Here is a 23,718-nt window from a genome sequence, read left to right on the forward strand (position 1 = left end):
TATTGACATACTTAGCCTTATAATTACTCGTCAGCGAAATCGCTAATCGCACTAAATCGCAATATCAGCGAAACAATCGTTACAACGTGTGGTTGAATTGAGAGCACTGCTCGGAGGGCCTCGGGCGGCGCCGGCGCCCTAACGCGCGGGACCCCTTTTCCAGGTGAGCACGCGGCAAATAAGATGAGCACCATGAACATGGTGATATTGTTGCTCGCGGTCGTGCTCTCAGTGTTCGTGGGGTTCGCGTGGATGGCGTACTGCTTCAGGTAACGGCCGGTAACTCGGTGTTGTCGCACTGTCTGTCGCTCGTGCCTGTCCTGTCGTGTCGTTTCGTGTGTTGTCGCCGGCGCCGCCCCGGCACGCGTTGGCCGGGCCCGTTCGCACGGATCGGAGGGCGTTTTAGCGGAGCCGTTGGTACTAGCTGTGATATTAGGTAACACTGACAATGAATTTCATTTAAATAACATACACAGACTGTCATGTTCGAACCCTTAATTTTTTCAAGTACAAAATAGTTATTTTATCATATTACGAAATCACAGAATCAATCAATCAATCAGTGTAATCAGTGTCACTAAGTAGAAATGGGTCAGCTAAAAACGCTCTCGTAAACAGTATCTGTGTGAACGGGTTCTGACTCCCTTTTCTTTGGGCGCAGAGAACTACCACGGCTCGAACACGGTGTTCCTCGTGGCGGTGCTAATGTCTGTGGTAGGGGGGGTATTCATAGTATTTGCCCTGAGCGCTCTCTGCTACAGGTCAGTCGTAGTACACAAAAACTTCTCCCTGTGCCTAAGGTTAGTGAGCAGAAAACAGACCAAAGGTAGTCTTTGAGAAGAAATTTAAATCGTCACCTTCGTATACTTGTATGTTTATTTTAGAAGTTAGCGTTGGTGTTTCTGTTGGTCTTTACATCGGCAAGGTTTTTGTTTTGTTTATTTATGGACAGTTTTTATGTCATTTACGTTGTGGTCGTAGAGCTAGAGTTGGCGGGTGGCGCGTCGAGGCGGCGCGGCCGCGGCCGCTGTCGGCGCGCCACAACTGCATTTGATCTGTGGTTCTGTGTCCGCGCCGGCGGCCGGACCGCGTCCGTCACGCGCACGCGCCGACTCGCGCGCACACACACGCGACACACACACACATGCATCGCCGAGCGAGGCCACGCCGTCCGGTCGCCTCGCTGCATGCCGACAAGGCTTTCCTCGTTGTACTCGAGCGACACCTTCTCGACTCAAACCCTTAAAATTCTGGGCTCTTGGATGTATGCATTGGCTTATGTGAACTGTGACTCGTTTTCGTTTCCTTTCTTGGTCGCGATCGCGTCTATATCTTCCTATGTCAGAACCGTCACCTAGTACCGCATTAACCGTATTGCACTCTCATGTGTGAACAACCGCAGTTACAGAGACTGGTCACAAGCGTGACGTCCCTGCAAAGGATGGTACATGACAGAGGTAACTACCGTACCAACCGCCACGCAAGGTATGTAGTATGTACCATTCGGTAACCACTAACATATACAACTAATCTATTAGATATGTTATGTTAAGGAATGAATACTTAAGTGATAATAGGTGGCACTAGATGGCGCTTACTCGGCACAATATATTTTGGGGTCCACATGCTGTTCAAACTGCAGTGTTTGACAGCAAAAGAACCAGAAAATATACCTACAGCACCGTATCAGCGCTATCTAATACCTATTGTTATCACAGCAAATCTGCTCCTTGGTGTAACACATCTACAAGTTGAGTTGTCTGTGCCACTAACAAACGGGCTGTAGAACAATTGGCGAAGATATAGAACGCTCGACTCCAATTTCACCAACCACTACCACTAACACTAAAATCTATAACTATTTGCACGAGAAGCGAATGTGCGATGCACGGATTCTTCTTTCAAGCAGCTGTCTATCTAGTTAGAAAAGCCTAATGTTACTATAAGGTACCAATAGGCTGTTTCCGGTAAAAATGCTTCAAACATCTTAAACCCATAAACTGAAGACATTCAAAAACTAAGTTTGCTTGCATCAGGCATTTCATCAATTCATTCAGTCTTAATTTTACTGGAAGGAACCTATACATCTAAGCTAAGATCAATCTCTTGAATATCTGTTTCCATGAAACATCAATTCCCATGAGGAATGAAACGAAAAATTTAATTTAATCCAAATCAAAAATTCTCATTTATTTGAAATATCCAAAAGCACCAGTTTTGCTCAAATCAGAAATAAAAGACACATGGCGAGGAACTGGACATGATACACACACAAACAAACAAAAATCGATACGACCAATTCTGATGTTAACCGTAACCTTCGACGATCAACTCCTGTTCCTCCCTGTATTCGATTCGATTCCAAATTTGAACTTCGGAGATTCACTCCCGTTCGCTTTTGGTCAGTAACTTCGTAATTGTATCTTCGTATCTTGTAAACGTAATCGATTGATCTGAGTGTGCGTTCCACGCCGCGCCCGCATCAGGAAAAAGAGCACCATGCCGAAGTACGACCCGCCCTACGTGAAGAAACCGATCGCGAAGAGTTTCGGCGCCGGCTCCACCACCAGCAACAACTCACAGGAAGACATCTCTTTAGAAGGCGGAAAGATGCACTCCTTCAATAATACCTTCAGGTAATCCCTTCTTGGTTATCTTCTTTTATTCTGTTGAAAATTCTATTTGTTTATTCTGATTTATGTTAAAAACTGTCTTTCATTACAATCCCATTTGACCAGAGATTTCTTTTAGACAACTTTGGTTGAATCATCATTATTTTGTATCCGTTTTTCAAATCTCGTTTCCTCTTTTTATCGGGTCTGGCCTTGAACAGAAATCTCCTAAGGTACGTCGAAAGCTTGACGCGAGGTAGTCTTGAAAGCGTCGCACCGCTCTGCAAAGTTTTTCTTGCGCACAAACATCGCTTTTATTACATACGCTTAAGTGCCAAAATGCTTTGGTGATTTTCCGTGTGTTCCTAGTGTGACAGAGCACAATCACACAGTTAGGCGTTCAGTGACATGCTTTGTTTTCCAATCCTTATTTAGATCAATTTGTTTTATAATCTCTAGATTTTGGATTCTTGTTTGATTTTAGTCCACCCAAGGTTTGGTTTTGCACATTATGAATAGACATCACTGCCATGTAGCGCTTGGCCTGCTTGTCGTCAAGTGCCGAAAAAAGTTTTAAATAGACTAGAGTGTGACCCACGCTATCAAAAGAGCTAATAAAATTCTGACACATTTAGAGAAACACTTTTGGGGTATTTGAGAATTCAGATAAATATATAAAACTTTGAAGCAATTTCACGAGTTCTGTAATTTTTGCCCTCTTTAGCCGAGGTGACTCCCAGCGAGTAATCTTCAGACACGGGAATCACATGTCGGGGCCTGGCAATACTAGTAGATATCCGTAAGTATCTACACCTCAAAATCTGTGGGACAGTCTGACAAATCGATTTAATTGAGGTATATAAGTTTTAAAAAGACAATGCAAATACTTCCAACCAATCAGATAAATAAAAACACAGCGCAGTCTAGAAACGGTTTTATAGGCTGTTACTGAACCGGTGAGCTCCATCTTAGGCCCTGTCTTCACTTTCCATCAGGTGTGACTAGCCGATCAGTATATAATAAAAAAAAAAAAAAAAATTAGCATGATTGATTCGATTTAACATCTGAACATAATCAATAATTATGACTACACATAATTTACATTTTAGTCATTGAAAAAGTTCTGTTCTTTAAATAGATTTTTGGTGCATTATTTGTTATCGAAGAAACTCAATACTTTAAAAAATATCGTTGTGCGAGTTAATAAAAATGGGTCTTAGCCTGCGTGAATAGTATTTTATCATGATCCCTGCTTTTATTTGCGTAGACTTCAGTCACCATCATCGTACATGCCCAAACCATCGGGGCATGCTTTCATTTTATTGATGACAGTTCATTTAATAGCTATAGTACTAGGTTTTGGCGGAGTGAACATAATCCCTAGACCCCCGCGCAATTAGCTACGGTGAAATATGATCTACCTACTTGTCAATGGTTGATTAAATTGCAATATTTTGTCTGTTACAGAGATCATAAGCAAATGAAACGTGTTCATTCGGGTAGTGAGGATGAGCCTACACATTCAGGTAATTTAAAACAAATGTGTCATGCATAAAAACGTATTTGATCCAGTCATTTGTTGATCAATTTTCATTGGACATTTAATCTTAGCAAGCAACTGTCGACATGACATTGTCAATGGGTTCCTAAAACGAGACATCGCGGAAAGTAGTTTTTGTTTATTTTTCCGAAAATGACTCAATGTCTCGTTCCGTATTGTTTCAAAATGGGAATTAAACGTACTTTGATAACCAAAATTAAAACTGAGGAACTTAACTGCCTTCTGATTCGATATAGTGTAACTAAGTCATTGTTTTAGATTTCATTTATTCCTTTCCGTTTAATTCCAGGCGAAGAAGACATCGCCTTCATCGACGTGCAAACTAACTCGATGGCCAAGGTGCCCGAGAAGGGCATACTAAAGAAGCACGCCTACGGGGCGGTGGACGGGAAGGATAAGTGGGGAGATGATAGTCAGAGCGAGCACCTGGAGGCGGGCTCGCAGTCTGATGGCCAGGAGCCGGCTGGGGCGGTGGCCGATATGGAGTATAAGTTTAAGGTAACTGAGAATATTTTTGTATTGATTGTGATTACCATGGCACTCGCATAAACTTCAAAGCAAAGTCTCAGCATTCGATGCTGCTGATTTTTCGTAAAAACCCTTATTATGTCTATAGTCTATAGGATCACAAAATGAATCGATTGAAACCAGACTACATTGAATAAAATTGTCGAAGTAGTTTTAAGTTAAATCATACCTAATCTTCTTAAACTGGTTAAAAAAAGAAAGCAACAAAAAGTTCAAAACCGGCCAAGTGCGATATGAGATTATTTATACGTTATTTCTAAGTTTCATGAACAACGCACGTTTCCAGGATTTGAACGGCTACCACGAAGGTATAATCGTGGCGCTAAAGACTGCAGCAGCGCAACGCGCCAGCGCCGGTGGCTCCGCCGTCGGCTCCGGCGACCTGCGCGCGCTACAAGAATATGAATACAAACGCGAACGCGCATCCAGCGCGGAAAAGATCCACGAAGCGGAACTTAGAAGACAGAGAGGCGGTGAAGAAGAGGAGGACGATGCGCCCTCTTGTGGGCCCATTAGGATCAGGAATTTGGAAGATTTGATAAGGCAGCTGGAGCACCACTCGAGCAGGCACATGAGTCCGTCGGGCTCCGAGGATATAAGAATGTCGGAGACTGAGGCTGATAGGCATTATAGGATCGAGCCTGGAGAAGTGCCAGCGTAAGTATTTTTTATTAAATTTTTGGCGAAGTTCTGGCTTTACCATCCGCTTAATACATAGATTACACTGTAAACTAGAATCATTTTTAGGCGCCTCTAAATCGAATACTCAGAAATTGATAATCGTGCGCCATTAATATTTACAGTCTACTCTAATGAGTAGAATACCTACTAAAATACATAGGTACAATATTTCGCCCAAAAACTCGCTACAAGTACTTATCGTTTTCATTCAGATTTTACCGACTGCGCCAAGTACCTAAAGGTAGGTTTATGTTATTTTAGCATGCTCACTGCGGTAATTTAGTGGCCAACATACGTTGCATCGGGTTTTTCGACCCTTTGCTGCAGTGAGCGTGTAAGGTAGCATGTACTTACCTAAAGAAAAATACGTATCAATCAATTTCAAACAGACATCCGCTACGCTACCGACGACCCACTGACCCACTTATTTTTTTATTATTTACGAGCCTATTGTGTTCCACAACTGGGCAATAGCCTCCCCCTCTTCTTCCACTTATCCCAGTTTTGTTTTGAGCTACATCTGGCTGGTCTCTCAAAAAGGAGTACAAGTTATCCCGCCATCGCCGATGAAGTCTGCCGGATCCCCGGTTTGACACACTGAGCAACCACTCCATGATTATCTTGGCCCACGAGTCATCCGGCATGCAGGAGACATTACTAACCCGGCACTTTAACTTGGCCGCTTTTCAGCTACATGTAATATTTGAGTCTTATGTAAGAACTCACTTTCAGCAACCGCTGCCGCGGCCGAATCCCCGGGGAGGAGGAATCCCGCTTCGGCTACCCCCGCTTCCGCGGCAGCGGGCGGCACCACGCGCCGGCGCCGCTGTTCGCGGGCCACCTGCGCCCGCGCAGCCCGCACGCGCGCGCGCCGCCCGACGACGACGCGCTCTACGAGACGGCGGACGCGGAGCGGCTGAGGGACGCGCCCGACAGTGAGAGGTGAGTGCGCGCCGCCGCTTTGCTCAGTTTTTTACTTGTTGTCGATTTTTTTTTCATAATATTTCCACCCCGCCGGCCTTTATGATCTCCCATCTTAAATACCGGCAACGCATTTGAAACCCCTCTGTTGTTGCGGATAGGGCGATTCATCTGCTCGTTTGTCGCCTATATCATTAAAAATAATCACTTAATTGGATAGACGGGCTAATTCGAGTTTTAGTTACTTATGCGATCTGATTCCGATACGCTACTGATCTGTCAGTGTCAAAAGTGAAATTACTTCACCAAAAAACGTCACTTTTGACACTGACAGATCAGTATCGTATCGGAATCGGATCGCATAAGTAACTAAAATACGAATTGGCCCCAAGAGTTTCATATTCTGTACAATATAAGTAACCGCAATTTTACCGGTATATGTTTTCCTCTAACTAACAAAACCGTATAGTATTTTCGTAGCTCAAACTATATTTTTACTGAAACGAATTGAGATTTTGTATTTAATCCGCCGTAAATAAGATATTTAAACTAACTAAACTTTATCTAAAAACTAAAAAAATGACAACAAATAAAAATTCGGACAACTTAGGCTTCCCATAGATCTAGAAAGTTTATAAGATAAGATAGCCAGAGGCTAGTCAATATAATAACGACTATACAATGCCGCGTGCCTTATCATTATCATACGATAGGTAGGTGGCGCTATTGACGGTTGACGGTTCGGACCGTGACCCAAATCCGCGTCCGTTTGACTGAAGTATTACTATTCTCTCGAAAAAACTATCACCTTACTGCTATTAATAGTTATAAAGTTTTAAAACATACCAATGGAGTTTGCTGAGAGGTATTACAGACATAAAAATACAATGAAAGCATAAAAAAGCGCCTATAGTGGGCTCTCTGAGAGGATTCAAAAATTGATAAATATGTGGCCTAAACACAGTGACATAACATTTAGCTGTAAAATGGATCATAATATAGTATCTAATTCTATGGGAAACCTATATGTTTTAACAATTGACACACTCATATACACAGCACTCAAGCTTTACATTTGGCTTTTTTACATTAACAAAAAAAAAATTGCCCCTTAAATTCATAACTAGAGTCGATTGGCCTTAAAATTCAAATCAAATATTAGTACAGTTAAAAGAATAAAGAAGGTATAAATAGAGTTATTACATATCTAATTTATTGTACACACCATACTAATAACACATCATAAACACGACATTACGCGGGCTCCAGGGTCTACATAATATATAATTAGTAACACTTTAAACGTGTTACCAAAATTCTAATGAGATTAAATCTATAATTTTTAATTAATTAAAAAATAACAAGAGCCGGGAGCCCGCGCCCACAGCCAACACGCCTCGACTCTCCGTTCCTCTTCTCTATCATTTTCTAGTGATGAATTTATTCAAGCTCAACAACAGTTAGCCCGGTGGGCGAGTGAAGACGCGGTGCCGGCGGCGGCGCGAGACAGGGAGAGAGAATACTTCCCGTCGCCCCCCGGCAGTTCCAGCAGCGACGCGACTATCCGGCGCCCGCCGGCGCCCGGCGCGAGTGGCGCGTCGGGCGCCCCGGGCGGCCCGGCCGCGACACCCGCGTCGTCCTCCTTCCCCGAGTACAAGCACTGACCGCGCGCTGCCGCTGCCGCGCCACCGAGCTGTGACCGCGCGCACGCATTCTAAACCTTTTAGACGTAGTGGTACGAGGTAGTCGCCTGCGCGGCGCCCCGGGCGCCCCGGGCGCCGAGCCGAGCGTTGGCGATTTCGCGAAGCTCGATCCCAGCGTTTTAGCGTCGATGAGATAACCCTGTTGAATTTAAAAGTTCGGAAAACTACTTCCATCCGAGTTAAATTTAGGGCATAATCTATGACACCACACTTGATATAAGCTTGTGATCCTTTGCCATAATAATAATAAATAAATATATATGTCTATCAAAGATAAATCGACCGAACAAAACAAAATATGAAAACCCTGATCAGAACATTTAAATTCGAGAAAATGGTTAGGGGTTATCTTTTTGACGCATATTATTAATGACCAATGTGAGTGTAGGTTAGAGCGACATTATTTGAGATATCCAAGGAATTTTGTATACAGACTGTCAACGGTGGTACAGATTTTAAAAGTTCGATAGACGATATGTTAAATCACAATTTGGTATGTAAAAAAATATTAAATTTGAGTGATTAATGTTCCGTGAATAGAATGAGTCTTACATTATAGTCATATATCGTTTAGCTTTACTGAAATTTAGTAGGCGCAATACTACTACAACCAATACTGCCAGTAAGTAAGACTTATGATGTGTGAAGTGGAAAAATGTATGTCAAAAATGACCCAGTAATCTATCATTATTCCGTATTTGAGTTCTAATGTGTGATGAGGACCATTAGAGTTCCGCCATTATGGAATCTACAAAATATTAAGTTTATTGTAATAAAATACAATCCACCGAAGCTCGCGTATGAGTGTAAGTAATTAAAATTATTTAATATAAATATGAGCTGACAATGAATTTATTTCATATTATTAAATATTGTACATAAAAAATAAATTTATGTTAAAAATTAAGAATTATAACTACTTAATAAAATAAAACTAATATAACTAAACCTTCTATTGTTTTCGGTTACCGCGATAGTATATTGAATTTATAATACATCCCGACGTTTCGAACCCTTTACAGCGTTCGTGGTCAACCGGGTGACGGGTGGTGTAAAGGGTTCGAAACGGATGTTTATAAAGTCAATATATGCGTTAATCCGATTTCATAGTTTTATTTCATAACTAAACCTAATTTTAAAAAAAATACTAAAAATCTACCCTCCAACCCTTGGGAGGTCAAGGTGCCCATCACGCAGGCAGCATCTTGTTGTTGTTGCTAATGAAAATGACAGTTTTTAAATTTCTGAAAGCTCACTTTGTAAAAAATTGTTGTGTGGCACTGGTATTACTAGCTATAGCTGTACAAAGTCCAAATAAAAATAAATAACTGTTGAATTGCTAATCCTCCGATTATAATAAGTCGTGTGTGTCTATTTTAATCTTCAAGAATTCGCCAACTCTCGTACTAGCCCCGCAGCGTGGCGCCGGGCGTATCCAATATTGGATGCGCTGGGCTCCAAAAACGCGGGTGCCCAAGACGCCTGGCGCTCGGACCCCACAGGCGCCACGGCCCGGGGCAGTAAAGGCGCCCGCGGCGGCCCCGCGCACGCCTTAGGCTAATTCGATGTAACATGTTGCACTGTTAGGGTCACGTTACGAATAGTTAACCGTTAGAACACAATAATAATTCACACGTAGCTAATGAAATAAATGAATAGCGAATGAATGTAGGAGGCGCACCGCAGCGCCATTCCGCTGTGAATACGTATGTAGTTATTGTTAGAAAATCGTGTACATATACTGAAGTATGAAGTATTAAATGCACATTTATTATGATTGACTGACTATAGGAAAACTAGATTAAACTGTTGAATGTAAGTTGAATGAAGCGCGCCGCGCTCTTTTGTCGCAGTAACTGTTACGTTGAAATGTTTAATAATTATATTTGTTCTATTAATATGATACGCTTTATAACTCTTATCTCTGTTTGTAGCGGGGCTAGGGCGCGGGGCGCGAGTGCTAGACCTAAGCGTAAGTTAGAGTAAGCTCGTCGTTTTATGGTAGCGTAAGAGCTGTGCGGTGTCGAGGTCCCGCGAGACGTGGAGCTCGCGTTCGATCTTCCGACCGTCGGAGCTCAAGTAGCTTTGATTTAGATAGGTTATTAACAAATTGAACACTTATTATTAAGCGAAGCTTTAATGTAACGTGTGTTAGTTTGAAGGATGTCGATATTCGATGCAGAAGGCGAGCTCAACGTCTGGCCCGATGGCGATGCGTTTCTTGGTTAGCCTAAGTTAAATAAGTTGTGAAGAGTGCTTGTCAGACTTGCTCAGCGTGTGTCGAGTATCGAAGTGGGCGAAGAGCAACCGTCCCGGAGTCATCTCGGTGTGACACTGCCACGGTATCATTACAGTTTACTCTCTCATCCACCCTGCGTGCACAGCATTCCACGTAAATATCTAAACACTGTAGCCGCCATGATTCCGTGGCCGGTGTGACGCCTCTCCGAACACGCCCCACTTCACACTGCGTCATTTGTTACATCGCGTTTAAGGAATTTTAAAACTAAGCAACATGACACCAATATCAAAATCAAAGTTCAAATTCCTATTTTATACTCTGTTGTTGACATTGACATGGCTGATTCGTGAATAAACTAATATATTATGTTCTAAAGCTTATATTTTACCGAGGAATGTTTAAATATCAAAATGTAAGTTTATTGATATCCTAATTGTGTGCTTGAACAATATGTAATATATAGGTATTATACGTAATATTTGGGAAAACAGAAGAATAACAAAAATTAGGAATTCGTATTTTATTTTCCACAACTTATCCATGCTATAATTAATATATGGTAGTACTTTATTATTTGTGACATTAGAGAGTTATACCTCTCGCGTCGAATGATGATCCCTCTTTTTTTTTACTATGTGGTAACGCATACCCCCTGAGAGAGGCGTCGGGGGTTATGTGGGACTCCCATCTCCCATTCCTTTCTCGAGCGAGTACCCCTTTAGCGAGTACCCCTTCTCCCCTTTGATTGGACTTAATTTAAAAAAAATGTGTTTTTACCGTTTTTTATTACTTAAGTGTTACTTTTCTTAATAAATTAATGTGCTTCCAAAAACTGTCTACAAACATTTTACGTGACAGCTACTCTATATAAAAATGAACTGTAATAGGAATCATCTTTCGACGCGATCGGTATACCTAAGGACTACTAATTACTTGTTTACCTACTGATTTATCTCAAATTAGTTATAGTTAGCCATGTCAGCCGAACTTGGATAGTCTAAGTTGTCAAAGTAAGAACCTTTAAACAAATTCTAGTTAACACAACCAGAGATCTCGTACCGTGCAAATATTCTAGACGTAATAAACGTACGCATATTCTAAAACTTAATGTGAATTATAAACGTTATCCCATTTTATCAGAAATATCTATTATTATTATTGTATTAAATAAACGAATTTATGCAGTTTAACCTGAAAGATATGTACGATAAAATGTGTTATAGTTTCGCGTTTATTTTATTGTAAACAAATTTAGAGAGTTATCGTTTTATTCGCGATTACGCTAGGTTAGGTGGTCCGACCCCGATATAACGTAGTCTACAAGTAAAATATTATAATAATAGACGAAGGCGAGTGTCGGCTATTAACATTCCGACGCGATGAACGCCGGGGTGAGATCGAGCGGCGAACTCAGGACGCCATTTTAGATATCTTACTCCGTTTTAAATATGCTTTAAAAATGCACAAAAGAAAGCCAACTCTTAACCTAAGCCCGTGTGTCAACTACCTTTATTCCTGGGCTCGCCGCTTCCCGCGGCGGATTTCCAATATTTTACGGAATATTTGTTGTACTTTAAGTTTAAGTTAGTCTAAATAGTTACTATGAACACGTACAGGGTAGATGTTATTGCAATACTCTGTAGCTGGGTGTTGCACTCGCCCGCGCGGCGTGAGTCGACGTCATTTACTCATAAATACAAGAAAACGCTCAATTATTGTATCCAGAGAAATACTATAATGGCCACCCTAGTTCGTGTCTGTCGACATCGCGCCGCGCACGTGAAATGTACGCCGAATCAGACGGAGTCCTTATTAAATATCCTATCTTTTTTCAGCTACAATCCGATCTTTATAATGTTTCAACGTCGGCAAAGCGAGTGCGCGATCCAGTAGGCGTCCCGAGCGCGCGTTCATAAACCTGCAAACCTGTCTGTGCAATCCTCCTGGCACTTGCTAGAGACACGTCTACAACGATTTTGATAGCACACGCAGTGCGTTATTTATACGTCATAATTTCATAGAAGTTTGACGTTTAAAATAACACGTGCACTACGTGTGCTATCAAAATAGTTTCAGACTTGTCTTGGTCTGACTCTATATCGGTATAGATTCGAAAGTCGCACAGACTAGTTTGTACGCGTAGGCCTAATCGTCAATTGCGGACGCGCCAACGCCATTGCTCACGGCAGTGTTCTGCTCGTCGCGAATCATTGCAACGGCTCGGGAAGAACCAGTACCTATCGCTAAGCCTCATATCTGTAATTGTCTTATAACGCGGCATACTTGAATTGTGACTAGTTATGCTAGATGCGTGTAAGAGCGTGTTATGTAATTTTTCAGTGTTTATACATAGATTTAGAGTTATAGGAGCTCTGAAAAATGGCATCGTTTCATCCACACTGCTGCGTATTGTAATGTGCACGAATTTGGTCGCGAAAATTGTCACCTTATAGCCACCCTAACAGTGCGACAGATAATTAAGTTTAACATTGTATAATATAATGTATTGCACTATAAATTGTAAATTTAAAAATGGAGGTAATTGCTCAAAATGTTTACCGATTGCAATGGTTCGCGTAGCCTGAGGCCGCGCCCTATAACTAAATAATTAGTATGTTAAACTTAAGTGATATTATGTAATATAAAAATACGAATTTTAAACGAAAAACGTTGAAACGTCATTTTCTGTTTGGTTTTGTCCTTGTAAATATATTTGCTATATGATTTACTAAATGAATGTAACATATTATTAACAAGAAAAAATAGATGAAACAACAATTTTTCTGATTGTTTTATTGCATCCTTTATTCGAATCGAAACAGATAAAGAAAGTACAAGAACATGATAACATAATAACTACTAGCTAAATACTTAGTTGCAAAGACGTTCACATACTGCTGTTACCTGTTAGCTTACAAACATATTCAATCTACCTTTGAAGCTTTCCTTGAAATAGTCACTCCGTACCCACGGTGGATAGACAGTGGATTTACTGAGAGATAGTAAAATTTTCTTTCCTAGCTATTATTACACCCGCAAGGGCACAAATGTTAAAATGTGTGGCTAAACCATATCTTGGCTACCTTAATAATCGAGGTCTAGTTACTGAGTTGTCACTATTGGTACTAACTTTAATTACCAAGAACATCAAAACTGCCACTAGATCGCTTGATACGAAATTTAGCAAACGCATCTTTCTCTGGGTCGAAAGAGCCGAGCTTTTCGCACTGAGCGGCCGCGGCGGCCTGCTGCACCTGCTCCCCGTACGCCTTCACGTCTTCTCTTTTCAACTCCACCATGTATTTCCTCGACTCCATAATCACCACTGCGTCGTCTCTAGCCATAGACCATACACTGGGCTTCACCCGAGGCAGCATGTTATGCCCTAAAAATACCCCATGAAATAGACCTTGGAACTGCGGCTTGTGAGGGTAATGGTCCAAAGCGGAGGGAGACAAGAAATGTACTTTAGCGTAATCCACATTGATGTACGTGTCGCGATCTTCGCGGAGGAGTAAAGGCGCTTCAGGACCGCCTTGTGATATCTTCGCATCCAGCTCGCTTAATACCACCATTCCTAAATCTTTCTGAGTATCCAGGTTCATCATACTAGCGTCGAATTTCTCTCGATTCTCCACCTCATATAACATGCGCATGAGGTTGCGCTCCGATATGTCAGTTGCACGTTTGTAGTTCACTCCGTGGGAGGATTTCAGCATGTCCTTGTCTTCGCAGTCTAAGCCGTAAGCTATGAATGGCGAAGCCACGATGTCACCGAGATATCCTCGATGTAGATATCTATCCCCGCATTTATAGACACCAGCTGACAAAGTAACATTTGGTCTGCACACTTCAGTCTCCAGCCATGTAAACGCTATTCCGTGCTCTCTAAAATGCTTGTATTCTTGAAAACAGATTTGACTAGCTATCTCTTTCAGACGCATGTGGTAGTCCCAATCGTACACTCCCACTCTACTATCATATCTTAGTCCCAAGGAGTTTCTCAGTCGGTGCTCCCATAACTCGCAAGCGTTGAATTGGTTTGTATTGCCTGTCGTCCAAAAATTGAGTAGGTTTTCGATGTAATCGCGTTCACGATATTTCATTTGCTCGATTGAAATGAATGGTAGTATGCAGTTCATAAATTCTGGGTTTGTGACCATACCAACGAGTTGACGTGCTTTAGCGATTATGTACCTTGACGTCGGTGGGCGAAGCAGCATATTCCCATACACTTCGAGGAACCGTCTTGTCTTTTCCAGTAGACCGCATCTTGTAGTCTTCTCCAAAGCTAGGGACATCAGTAGCAACTGCCTGGCAACTATCTCAGGGCAGCCGTCGACGACAAAGAGGTTCATGTAGCGTCGCTCATGTCTGTAAGCTTGAGAGATGGTTTTGATCAGGTGTCTTGCATCGCAACCTCCAATCACTAAGAAATTTAGCTCGTAAGCGCTTTTATCTCCGTGGTTCAAGTATTCCTCTTGCAAATCGAGCGCTGGGCTCAGTCCCCAGAACATTTTTCCGTGATTTTGCAAACGTGTTGCTTTGATCGCTGGTGAAGTAATATTGTCAATGTCACAGGGACGTAAACAACAATAGGCGACGGAGCGCAGGTTTCGAGGGGGTTGTCATGGCAACGGGTTATTTATACGCGTTGCCGCTCGAGTAGCGGCCAGTGCAGTCGACTAATTAATAGATAACCTTTGGAGTTAATGAGGTTTATTGATTTATCTAAGTGTGATATTACACAGGTATGATAATAAATAAAGGTCGACGTACCTATATACATATATTATATTATAACTACCTAATACTTCACCTATTTAACATGAACTAACTAATACCAAAGATAGATATAACTGTGTAATAGATGGATACAGTCTAAGGAAAAAACGTGCCTCGAAAATCAAGAAAATTTGATACTCGTTCAGAGGGCGCTACTAGTTTTGGCCTACAGTCGTATAGATGGCGTTGACGGTTTCGTTTGTTATTTAACAATTTTAACGCATATCAGTGAAAGAACATGGGTCAAAATCATAAAAATAATTAATGCAAATAAAAAAAAATCATTTATCTATATTTAAATACATTCTATCGTATTTTTATAAATCTTTATTTTTAGTTTTAAAGTGTGTCGACAGATGGCAGTGAATTTACTGGGGTTACAAAATTTACTATGACAGTACCGCTCTAGTATAAGTTACTCTATGCTAATACTTAGTGGGTCAACATTGGTATATGCCGATGGAAGTTTACAAAATTGCTTAATTTTTAGAGTTGCTTAATTCGGAAACTTCTAACGCTTTTGGTAAGTTTAACACAAAACTTTGTACATGAGTTATGGATGTTTTGATTGTTTTGTATGTATTAATACAGTATACATATATAACTATAAATTACCTATATAAACCGTCGTCTAGTACACACAACTCACGCCTTATTGAGCTTACTCTGGGATATATCGTCCTATATATATTTATTTATTTTATTCTTATATTTTTGTATGTGGAACGTGTAATATCAAACCAAAGTGCGAACTTCCTTAATTTAAAAAAATCTCGTGAAATATTCCCAATAAGCCAATAACTTTTCTAACTGTTGAGAAACATTCTAGACATTTTGTAAACATACTTCTACTTCATAATCGAATGATCGTAGTTTCAAAAGAATTGTTATTTAATCATTGAAATATAAGAAAATTCATGTATTTTAATAATAACTTCACAAATTCCATAAATCGTAACTTCATGCTTAATACAAAAATCATAATACTTAGTACTACTTGTACTTATAATATACTTATTTTACTTAATATTACTACATTACATACATACATTACATATACGTAGCGTAGGTACAGTTCCTTACATTTTAACGTGGGTTATTTTAAGCTACTCAGGTTTATTATATTATCAGCTTATAAACGAAGCGTTTTGCGTTGATACGTTGTATACAGTTATCTGTGGACTGATAAAATCCGCGTCATATCCTACTTTTTGACTAGAACTGTCGCTTAAACCATCTTTATTACTGGTATCTTCATCATTTATATGCACTTCTTCATCTTTTAATAACGATTTGTTGGATTGCAAGGAGTTTCTCGAAGTAGTACCAGGTATTGATTTTCGTTTTGAATTATTTTCTTCATTATCCTCTATTATATCAAATATGCCTTCTACACTCTTAAATATTTCATCTTCACTAAAATTATCGTGCGATTTTGCAGTAATATATGAATCTATGCTATCCTTACTATTATAATGCGAATCTTCAATAACTGTTGAACCATATGCCACATTATACGCCACTGCTTTAGCGTCCCTTGAATCACTCGCTAAAGAAGTAAAGTTAGTCCGTGATGAGCTGGGTTCTATAAATGGAGCTTGTTCAGGTTCATTACTAATATGGGCATTTTTACTTATTATCAGCGAAGAGCTAACTTGTGCCTTAGTCTTCTTCTTTATACGTAATTTATTGAGCCACATGCCTCTAGTTTTAGTATTAATTATTATGAAAAATACAAATAAAACAAATCCTTGATAACTTGTTGTTAGTGTGAATAGATATGCAGCAACAATATTGTAGGCAAACAAACCGAAAACCCAAGGTAATCCAAATAGAAATACTAGTAAACAACTCACAGATGCACGTCGAAGCGTTTCGCTTGAATCGCCATGTTTTTGTATCTTTTTTGTTCCAAATACAGAGTGAAGTATCAAAGCAAAAAGGATCCAATTGGATATCACTACTATAGCGATTGGAGCGAAGACTGTCAACCACAGAGCTAATCCTGATGGGTAACAAAATGCTCCTGTAGGTGTATGTTCTTCAAATCTTTGTGTATAAGACTGTGGCGCCACAATTACAAGTATAACAACTATGATTAAAGGGAACAACCACGAGAAAGCTGAAGCTTTCAACAATCTTCGTCTAGGGTCCGTCGCGAATATCAAAACTAATTTTCTATAAGAAATAATAGCCGCTACTAACATCCAACAAAACGATGCTAAAACAGCATAATGCAAAATAATTCCCACTGTCATACAAATCGGGGTGTAATCTTCGAATTTAGAGAAGACAATAATAAGAAAACTGATAACGTTTATCAACAGGGCTACAGTTAATTGTATCCAGATCTTGTTATTAAAATCGCTTCTCCACGAACGAAACATAATAGCGGTAAGAACAATCATTATCAGCCCGAACAGTGACGAGAAACAACCTATTAGGGAAAGTATTTCTAAAGTAGTTTCATTTTCTTCTGAAAAAACTTCTTTCGGGATGAGGACTTCAGCAAAGTGGGTGAGATGTGTACAGCGACAGGTATCCAGCAAGCCGGTTGGGGACTTGATGAAGGTGCAGCCCTCTTGTGACCAGTAGCCAGTGTCGTTCTCAGCGAAGTGCCAGTAGGCACAAGTGCGGGACATGTTACGGGCCGGTTTGTATATTGATGGTTTCAAATGGATGTCTATCACCTGAAAATTATAATTTGAATAATTACTAAGTGAGATTTAGATGTCTGTTAATGTTGGTGTATTTATTTCTTTATACATAGGAATTTATACTTCGTTCAACTTTGTTGAGATGCTATGATACTCGTATATGATTACAGAATGAGTCATACTCTGATAGTGTTTACATTTCTCATTTGCCTTTTTTGTAGCCAAAATTTAAGAACCAGATCCAGATATTAGGCTCCAGTATCCTTAACATTCCGGTTTAAGTGGGGCATTTTACAACCTAAATAAAAATAACATAACATAAAAACTTTATATGTGACTGAAACAACTTCATAGCTCTTACCTCTCCATCTGCCATCTGCGTGAAATTTTCCACGCTGACACTGATAATCTTGCTATTGACGACATATTGCTCGCGATCATGCCGTACAAACGCGCGATCTGAGCGGAACACCACGAAGCTGATGCGACGGGAAGAATCCGCCAGCGATGCTGGAAGATTTACTGCTGCTTCGGTATCGTCGCCGGTGAGAGTGGTTGGATCCAGTTCATCTGAAAAATTGAGCAATTTAAAAGCGGTGTTAGTTTTTTGTAACAAAATACTTATTTTGATGAAGGCCTTTGTTTGTGTGGTAAGGTCCGGCGTCGACTGGTTCTTCGGCATAGTTATGTGTGATCCCGACGAATGGAAAATTAGCACTTTTTTTGCTTAAGTTACGTCAGGTTTTTGGAAACTATTAATAAAGTTCTAACTTCTATATATCTATTACTCCCTTGACCTAACCCAAATATTCATAGATTCGGAAGGCGAAATAAAAGTTGATTGATCTTTGTGTATCTTAATAGAAATAAAAATATTTTTATTCGTAAAAACAAACCAGATAATGGGGTTCGCCGGTCGAAATGTTCAGCAGATGGCGCCAGCATAGCTTGCCTTGTCAATCCCTAGAATTGTGTCAAATTTTTGTTTTTTTAATGCCCTGGATGCCAGCCCTTTAAGCCAAATCTCATAGAAAAAGGGGCTAGCTATGATGGCGCCATCTCTGCAAACCTTTGACAGCTGCTAACCCCATTAACATATAACAATGTTGTTGGCGACTTCCAGCGCTGATCTTCCGATGAGACCATCAAGTAAGAAAAATCACGGCAGGCAACTGGCAAAATATTATTTTCTTCCCAAACAAGACGCTATATGCACCGTGTGGCGTCAACCTGGGCAGACCGCCCGAGAAGACCAAGGCAATGATTTTAGGCTAGAAAATAATGGTAAAATGCAGTACCCCGTAGAACTTGAAACCCTTCATCAGTGAAACTATCGGCTATCCTGAGCCCTCGAACAGGCTGCTCAGGCGCAGAATCAGCCATAACCACTGCCACGTTATGGCGCGCCGTCGCAACGACCGCCGAGCCGTTGAGGTCAGCGCGTGCGCCGAGGGAGTCGAGGGCGGTTAGCACGGTGCAGGGGAATTCTAGAGATGTGTCGTTTGTTGCTAGAAGATTGTCCATCTGGAAAGTCAATTTCAAGGATTAACTTTAGGCCAAAACGTAAGCCTAATTTTTTACCTACCTAAAAGTCAGAACTGGGCGCTGATTTAGATCCAGTCTTTTGTGCGTTTTTTAAATATTTTTTATGAGAAAAGCCTTTGACTTTCTTCGCAGAGACGTACTTATATCCCCATAATCCTTTATCTCAATAAAGAACAAAAATATTTCATCCGAAAGTTCTAAGAAATTTATTAGTGTTTATATTCTACATCTTCTAATTATCTTTTAAAAACCAACATATAAAGATTCTTTGAATTTTTGGGTGGTTGTTTTTAAAGGAATCTCTATTTATTAACAGAGATTCCTTTAAACACTACCATACTTAATATTGTCTTCGGTTACCGCGATAGTTACTCATGAAATAAAACTATGAAAACGGATTATATCGCGTATATTGAATTTCACCCGTTGACCACGAACGCTGTAAAGAGTTCGAAACGTCGGGATGTATTATAAATTCAATATACGCGATATAATCCGTTTTCATAGTTTTATTTCACTACCATACTTATTAGTCCGTGCGTGCTGTGTAAACGCAACATTCAATGGGAAAATTATCAATTAATTATAGGTACCTGATCAAAAGCATCCGACACATCCTTCATGGTCACAACGGCAGACTCATTGCTCAATAGTTTGTCCAGGCCCTCGATCATTTCACTCAATTCCTCTTCTGGCTAAAAATAATACAAACACTAATTAATATATAGTTTGGTCAAATGGTCAGGGACTGTCTCATTTCAAACATAGACAGAGAGAATTATATTGTCTTTTTCTGGGTAGCTAGTACTAGCACCCAAAAAATAGAGATGATTATATCTAGTTTTTTTTGTTATTATTTACTGACAAATGGGGTTCCATAAAAAGCTGTACGCGAAGATAAAAATTCCCGACGAAGACATAAAACTTCTTATTACTTACATGTTTCTTATTGATTGATTACTTACCGTTCTAGGTGTATCTGGTGGTTTAATCGCTGAATCATTCAGGTAGTCTTCATTAGTGCTTCCTCCCTTCTCGCCTGTATCGTTTACGTCATTTATCACATCATCAGCGATATCATCCTCACAGTCAGTGCAAATATCCACAGGGTCGACTGATCCATTCGCATCCTACTTAAAAAAGATTAATCAAAAGTTGATGGTGGACTATCTTTATGAAGAACAATATATAATTGAGTATTTATTTTAATTTTTATTTATTTTTATTTTATTTATTTGGAGATCCAACAGCTGTGACATTAACATAAAAATTATAGTTGATACAGGAAGCCAATTATAGGAACTCACAGGTAGTGACATGATACAAACTAGTAGGTACTATACTAAGGTTGCGCACTATCGCAGCCACATATGTAAACAGAGCGTATACAAATGATAACTAATAAGGGAGTAACTAAAATACAAATTAACTTAGCAATGAAGACAAAAGTCAAAAAAAAAACAAAAAAAAAGAGAGAGTAATAAAGTAACTAGTAAATAGGCATTCAAGAAGGCGACAACACGCTCACTCCAAAGACTCAAAATATCTCTGCACTAGATTACGTCTCACGCTAGGAATTCTACAGTTGAATATATCTACATCAAATTCTTTAGACAACTCATTTAGGTTACGAGTTACGACTGTATTTCTCAACTACGTAAAAATGTATAGTTACACCAAGAAAAGTTTACAATGATTTTGATAGCATAGCATACGCAGTGCAAGTGTTATTTATACGTCTTAATTTCATAGAAGTTTGACGTTTAAAATAACACTTGCACTGCGTGTGCTATCAAAATCGTTGCAGACTTGTTTTGGTCTAAATATATTTAATAAATGCCACCCTTCATTAACCAATACCTTGTCTACCGATCAAATCACCAAAATAAAGTGCTATAATAATATAATGTGTAATTGTAATGAACTTTTAATAGGCCCCTAAACACGATCTAATGTCGGCTATTAGCATTATCAGTAATAGTGTCCGTTTAAGTACTATTCAGTGCATATAGAGAATTGATCATACAAAAATTGGAATCAAGTAGAATCACAAATATTTGTTAAATAGACGAAGAACTATAAAAAACTTCAAAGAACTTTAGGGGGCGCCATAGCCTTCAGTAAGAAGTGCATTTGGAAAATTTTAACCTATGCCGCTGTGGCCCGGTGGCCGAATGGGACAGATACCTGCCGCGATAGCAGAGGACGCTGGTTCGATTCTAGCCTGGGGCACTGGAGGCCTTAGCCACTTTTTCTTAATATATGACATTTATTTCAGTTTATAATTTTAAAAAACACTACAAATAATGGACAAACAGAAAATATAGTACAATTTTTGAGTTATTCCTGTTCAGAATCAGGAGGACACGAGTGTAAAAAAATACAGTTTTTTAGGGTTCCGTACCGAAAGGGTAAAACGGGACCCTATTACTAAGACTCCGCTGTCTGTCTGTCTGTCCGACTGTCACCAGGCAATTTTCACAGATGCTGTATTTCTGTTGCCGCTATAACAACAAATACTAAAAACAGAATAAAATAAATATTTAAGTGGGGCTTCCATACAACAAACGTGATTGTTTTGCTGTTTTTGCGTAATGGTACGGAACCCTTCGTACGCGAGTCCGACTCGCACTTGGCCGGTTTTTTTAAACTATCAGCTATTGGGTTATTTGGTGTTATATCGGCAACAGAAATACATCATCTGTGAAAATTTCAACTTTCTAGCTATCACGGTTCATGAGATACAGCCTGGTGACAGACGAACAGACAGACAGACAGCGGAGTCTTAGTAATGGGGTCCCGTTTTTATCCTTTGGGTACGGAACCCTAAAAAATGGTACACATTTTCTTGAAAACTCCTAATAAGAAACTCACTTCTGTATCCCTTGGTGTTGTATATTCCGTATCGACTTCTCCATCTACTTCAGGCCTTATTGTAAACATATCTACTGTGTTGACAGTATCGTCAGAAGCGTCACCCTTTACAGGGTCTGGTGGCAGTGGTTTAAATGTCGGTGGTCCTCTCCATGGTGGCCGGTGGAGTCGGTATCTATCGTCGGCTTCTACACTTAGTACAGCTGCTATGATATGTAAGATAACTATGGGAGTGTTAAGTTGGTGGAATTTGTAAGTTCTGTTTCTTTTTGGCTGATAAGAATAGTGCATTGTGACCGAATAGAACTATTTTCCTGGTCAGTATCTGAAATTGTAAAATATGATTGTATGTCAAACTCATTCAATATAAGAAACTTCACTAGTCTGTGCGGAAAGAAAAGTGGTGGAGTAAAAATAGAGCAGGCTCCAATGAGATGTTCGAAAAAGTCGCCGTGGGCGAGCGGCCTTATGATATAAATGTGACATATCCAATACGAAGAGGCATAATATGTCCACACATATAGTTCTAGCTACCCTCATTCACTTAAGGCGGTTCCCTGAGCCAGAAGGCGAAAAATCTCCTTATATGATCATGTTTTTCTAAGAGGCGTTGATATTCGTAGACGTGGAAAAAATATATGTAGTTGTTGACTATATTAGCTTTAATAACATAGCTTCTGATACACAAATTATGACACTTCGCTCGATACAATTAATTCCCAAAGTAACCTCTAACTCTGGACTTTTAATCAAACTTTACTCGGTTATTTATTATGTGATACTATAAACAAAAAAAGAAGAAAAAACAATCTTAACTTAAATAGTAATTTCATAGCTTTCGAATTTCGATATTGTAAGGTAACGTTTTTAAAATAAATAAAAATCGACAAAATTCGATCAAAATTGACACGCATGATCTTTCCCGTTCTTTCTTGTGACAGTGACAGCGGCAAACCGATGGAACGGCCTTAAGAGACTCAAGACGAAAGTTATGCGCGCGAGTGACCAACGATATACAGGGTGGACACAAATGATGAGCTTGAGTGACTAGGACGTGACTCATAAACATATTTCTATGCAAAGTTAATGACACTTCGTGACGATATAAGTCATAAAACTATACAATTACAGATGGGGCAAATGAGACCGTATATGCGAGGCAGATTGCAAAGATTACTTAAACCAGGCACGACTCAATGTCCCAGGTATATTTTATTTTATTTTCTTTATTGGGGAAAAACAGATACAGGCCAATAAGATTTACAGGCAAAATTATAGAAGTACATATAGCTTACATCCTAAGACAATTCCCACTAGGAGGACAGACAGAACACACACACACACAACACAGACAGATAGAAGTTTTATGTCAGGGCTATAACCGCGAAAATCGAAGTTCGCAAATTGCGGGCATTCTTCTCTGTCAAAAGATCCCCGCAATTTCGCGGTAGCCCCGCTGCATTGTGATCGGAACTAAATACACAGACATACACTTTACTTACACTAAAACTTAACAACATATACGTACGTCATAGATAACAGACAATTATAAGACGGGAGTCGCGACAATGAGCGTCTTAGTCAAGAATATGACGATTATGGTATGGTG

General features: G+C 39.8%; 3 protein-coding genes across 12 annotated transcripts in view; 1 reads left to right on the forward strand and 2 right to left on the reverse strand.

Annotated features, from left to right (window-relative positions):
• LOC134742269 (disintegrin and metalloproteinase domain-containing protein 11) overlaps nucleotides 1-8,064 on the forward strand; it is a 784,213-nt gene extending 776,149 nt beyond the window's left edge. For 3 of the 10 annotated variants that reach the window (XM_063675303.1, XM_063675304.1, XM_063675311.1), the window contains 9 exons: nucleotides 662-800; nucleotides 2,487-2,636; nucleotides 2,834-2,845; nucleotides 3,337-3,411; nucleotides 4,080-4,138; nucleotides 4,463-4,671; nucleotides 4,988-5,358; nucleotides 6,115-6,324; nucleotides 7,736-8,064. In XM_063675303.1, coding sequence (XP_063531373.1) covers nucleotides 662-800; nucleotides 2,487-2,636; nucleotides 2,834-2,845; nucleotides 3,337-3,411; nucleotides 4,080-4,138; nucleotides 4,463-4,671; nucleotides 4,988-5,358; nucleotides 6,115-6,324; nucleotides 7,736-7,967 — 1,457 coding nt within the window. In that variant the 3' untranslated portion in view covers nucleotides 7,968-8,064. Of the gene's footprint in view, nucleotides 1-163; nucleotides 270-661; nucleotides 801-2,486; nucleotides 2,637-2,833; nucleotides 2,846-3,336; nucleotides 3,412-4,079; nucleotides 4,139-4,462; nucleotides 4,672-4,987; nucleotides 5,359-6,114; nucleotides 6,325-7,735 lie in introns of all 10 variants that reach the window. The other 7 variants (XM_063675307.1, XM_063675308.1, XM_063675312.1 and 4 more) reach the window with 7 other exon arrangements.
• A 5,292-nt stretch (nucleotides 8,065-13,356) lies between these two features.
• LOC134742252 (dynein axonemal assembly factor 3 homolog) lies at nucleotides 13,357-15,026 on the reverse strand. Its single transcript, XM_063675280.1, has one exon. The coding sequence runs from the start codon at nucleotides 14,763-14,765 to the stop codon at nucleotides 13,380-13,382; it is 1,386 nt and encodes a 461-aa protein (XP_063531350.1). The 5' UTR covers nucleotides 14,766-15,026; the 3' UTR covers nucleotides 13,357-13,379.
• Nucleotides 15,027-16,153: 1,127 nt separating this feature from the next.
• Nucleotides 16,154-22,428, reverse strand: LOC134742254 (adhesion G-protein coupled receptor G2-like). Its single transcript, XM_063675284.1, has 6 exons — nucleotides 22,110-22,428; nucleotides 20,201-20,365; nucleotides 19,829-19,930; nucleotides 18,989-19,214; nucleotides 18,052-18,260; nucleotides 16,154-17,723 (listed from the first exon to the last, which is right to left on the reverse strand). Exons 1-6 carry the CDS (start codon nucleotides 22,398-22,400, stop codon nucleotides 16,161-16,163), a joined length of 2,556 nt encoding a protein of 851 aa, XP_063531354.1. The 5' UTR covers nucleotides 22,401-22,428; the 3' UTR covers nucleotides 16,154-16,160.
• Nucleotides 22,429-23,718: the final 1,290 nt, after the last annotated feature.

Source organism: Cydia strobilella, chromosome 6 (genome assembly GCF_947568885.1).
Source record: "Cydia strobilella chromosome 6, ilCydStro3.1, whole genome shotgun sequence".
Classification (NCBI taxonomy): Eukaryota; Metazoa; Arthropoda; class Insecta; order Lepidoptera; family Tortricidae; genus Cydia; species Cydia strobilella.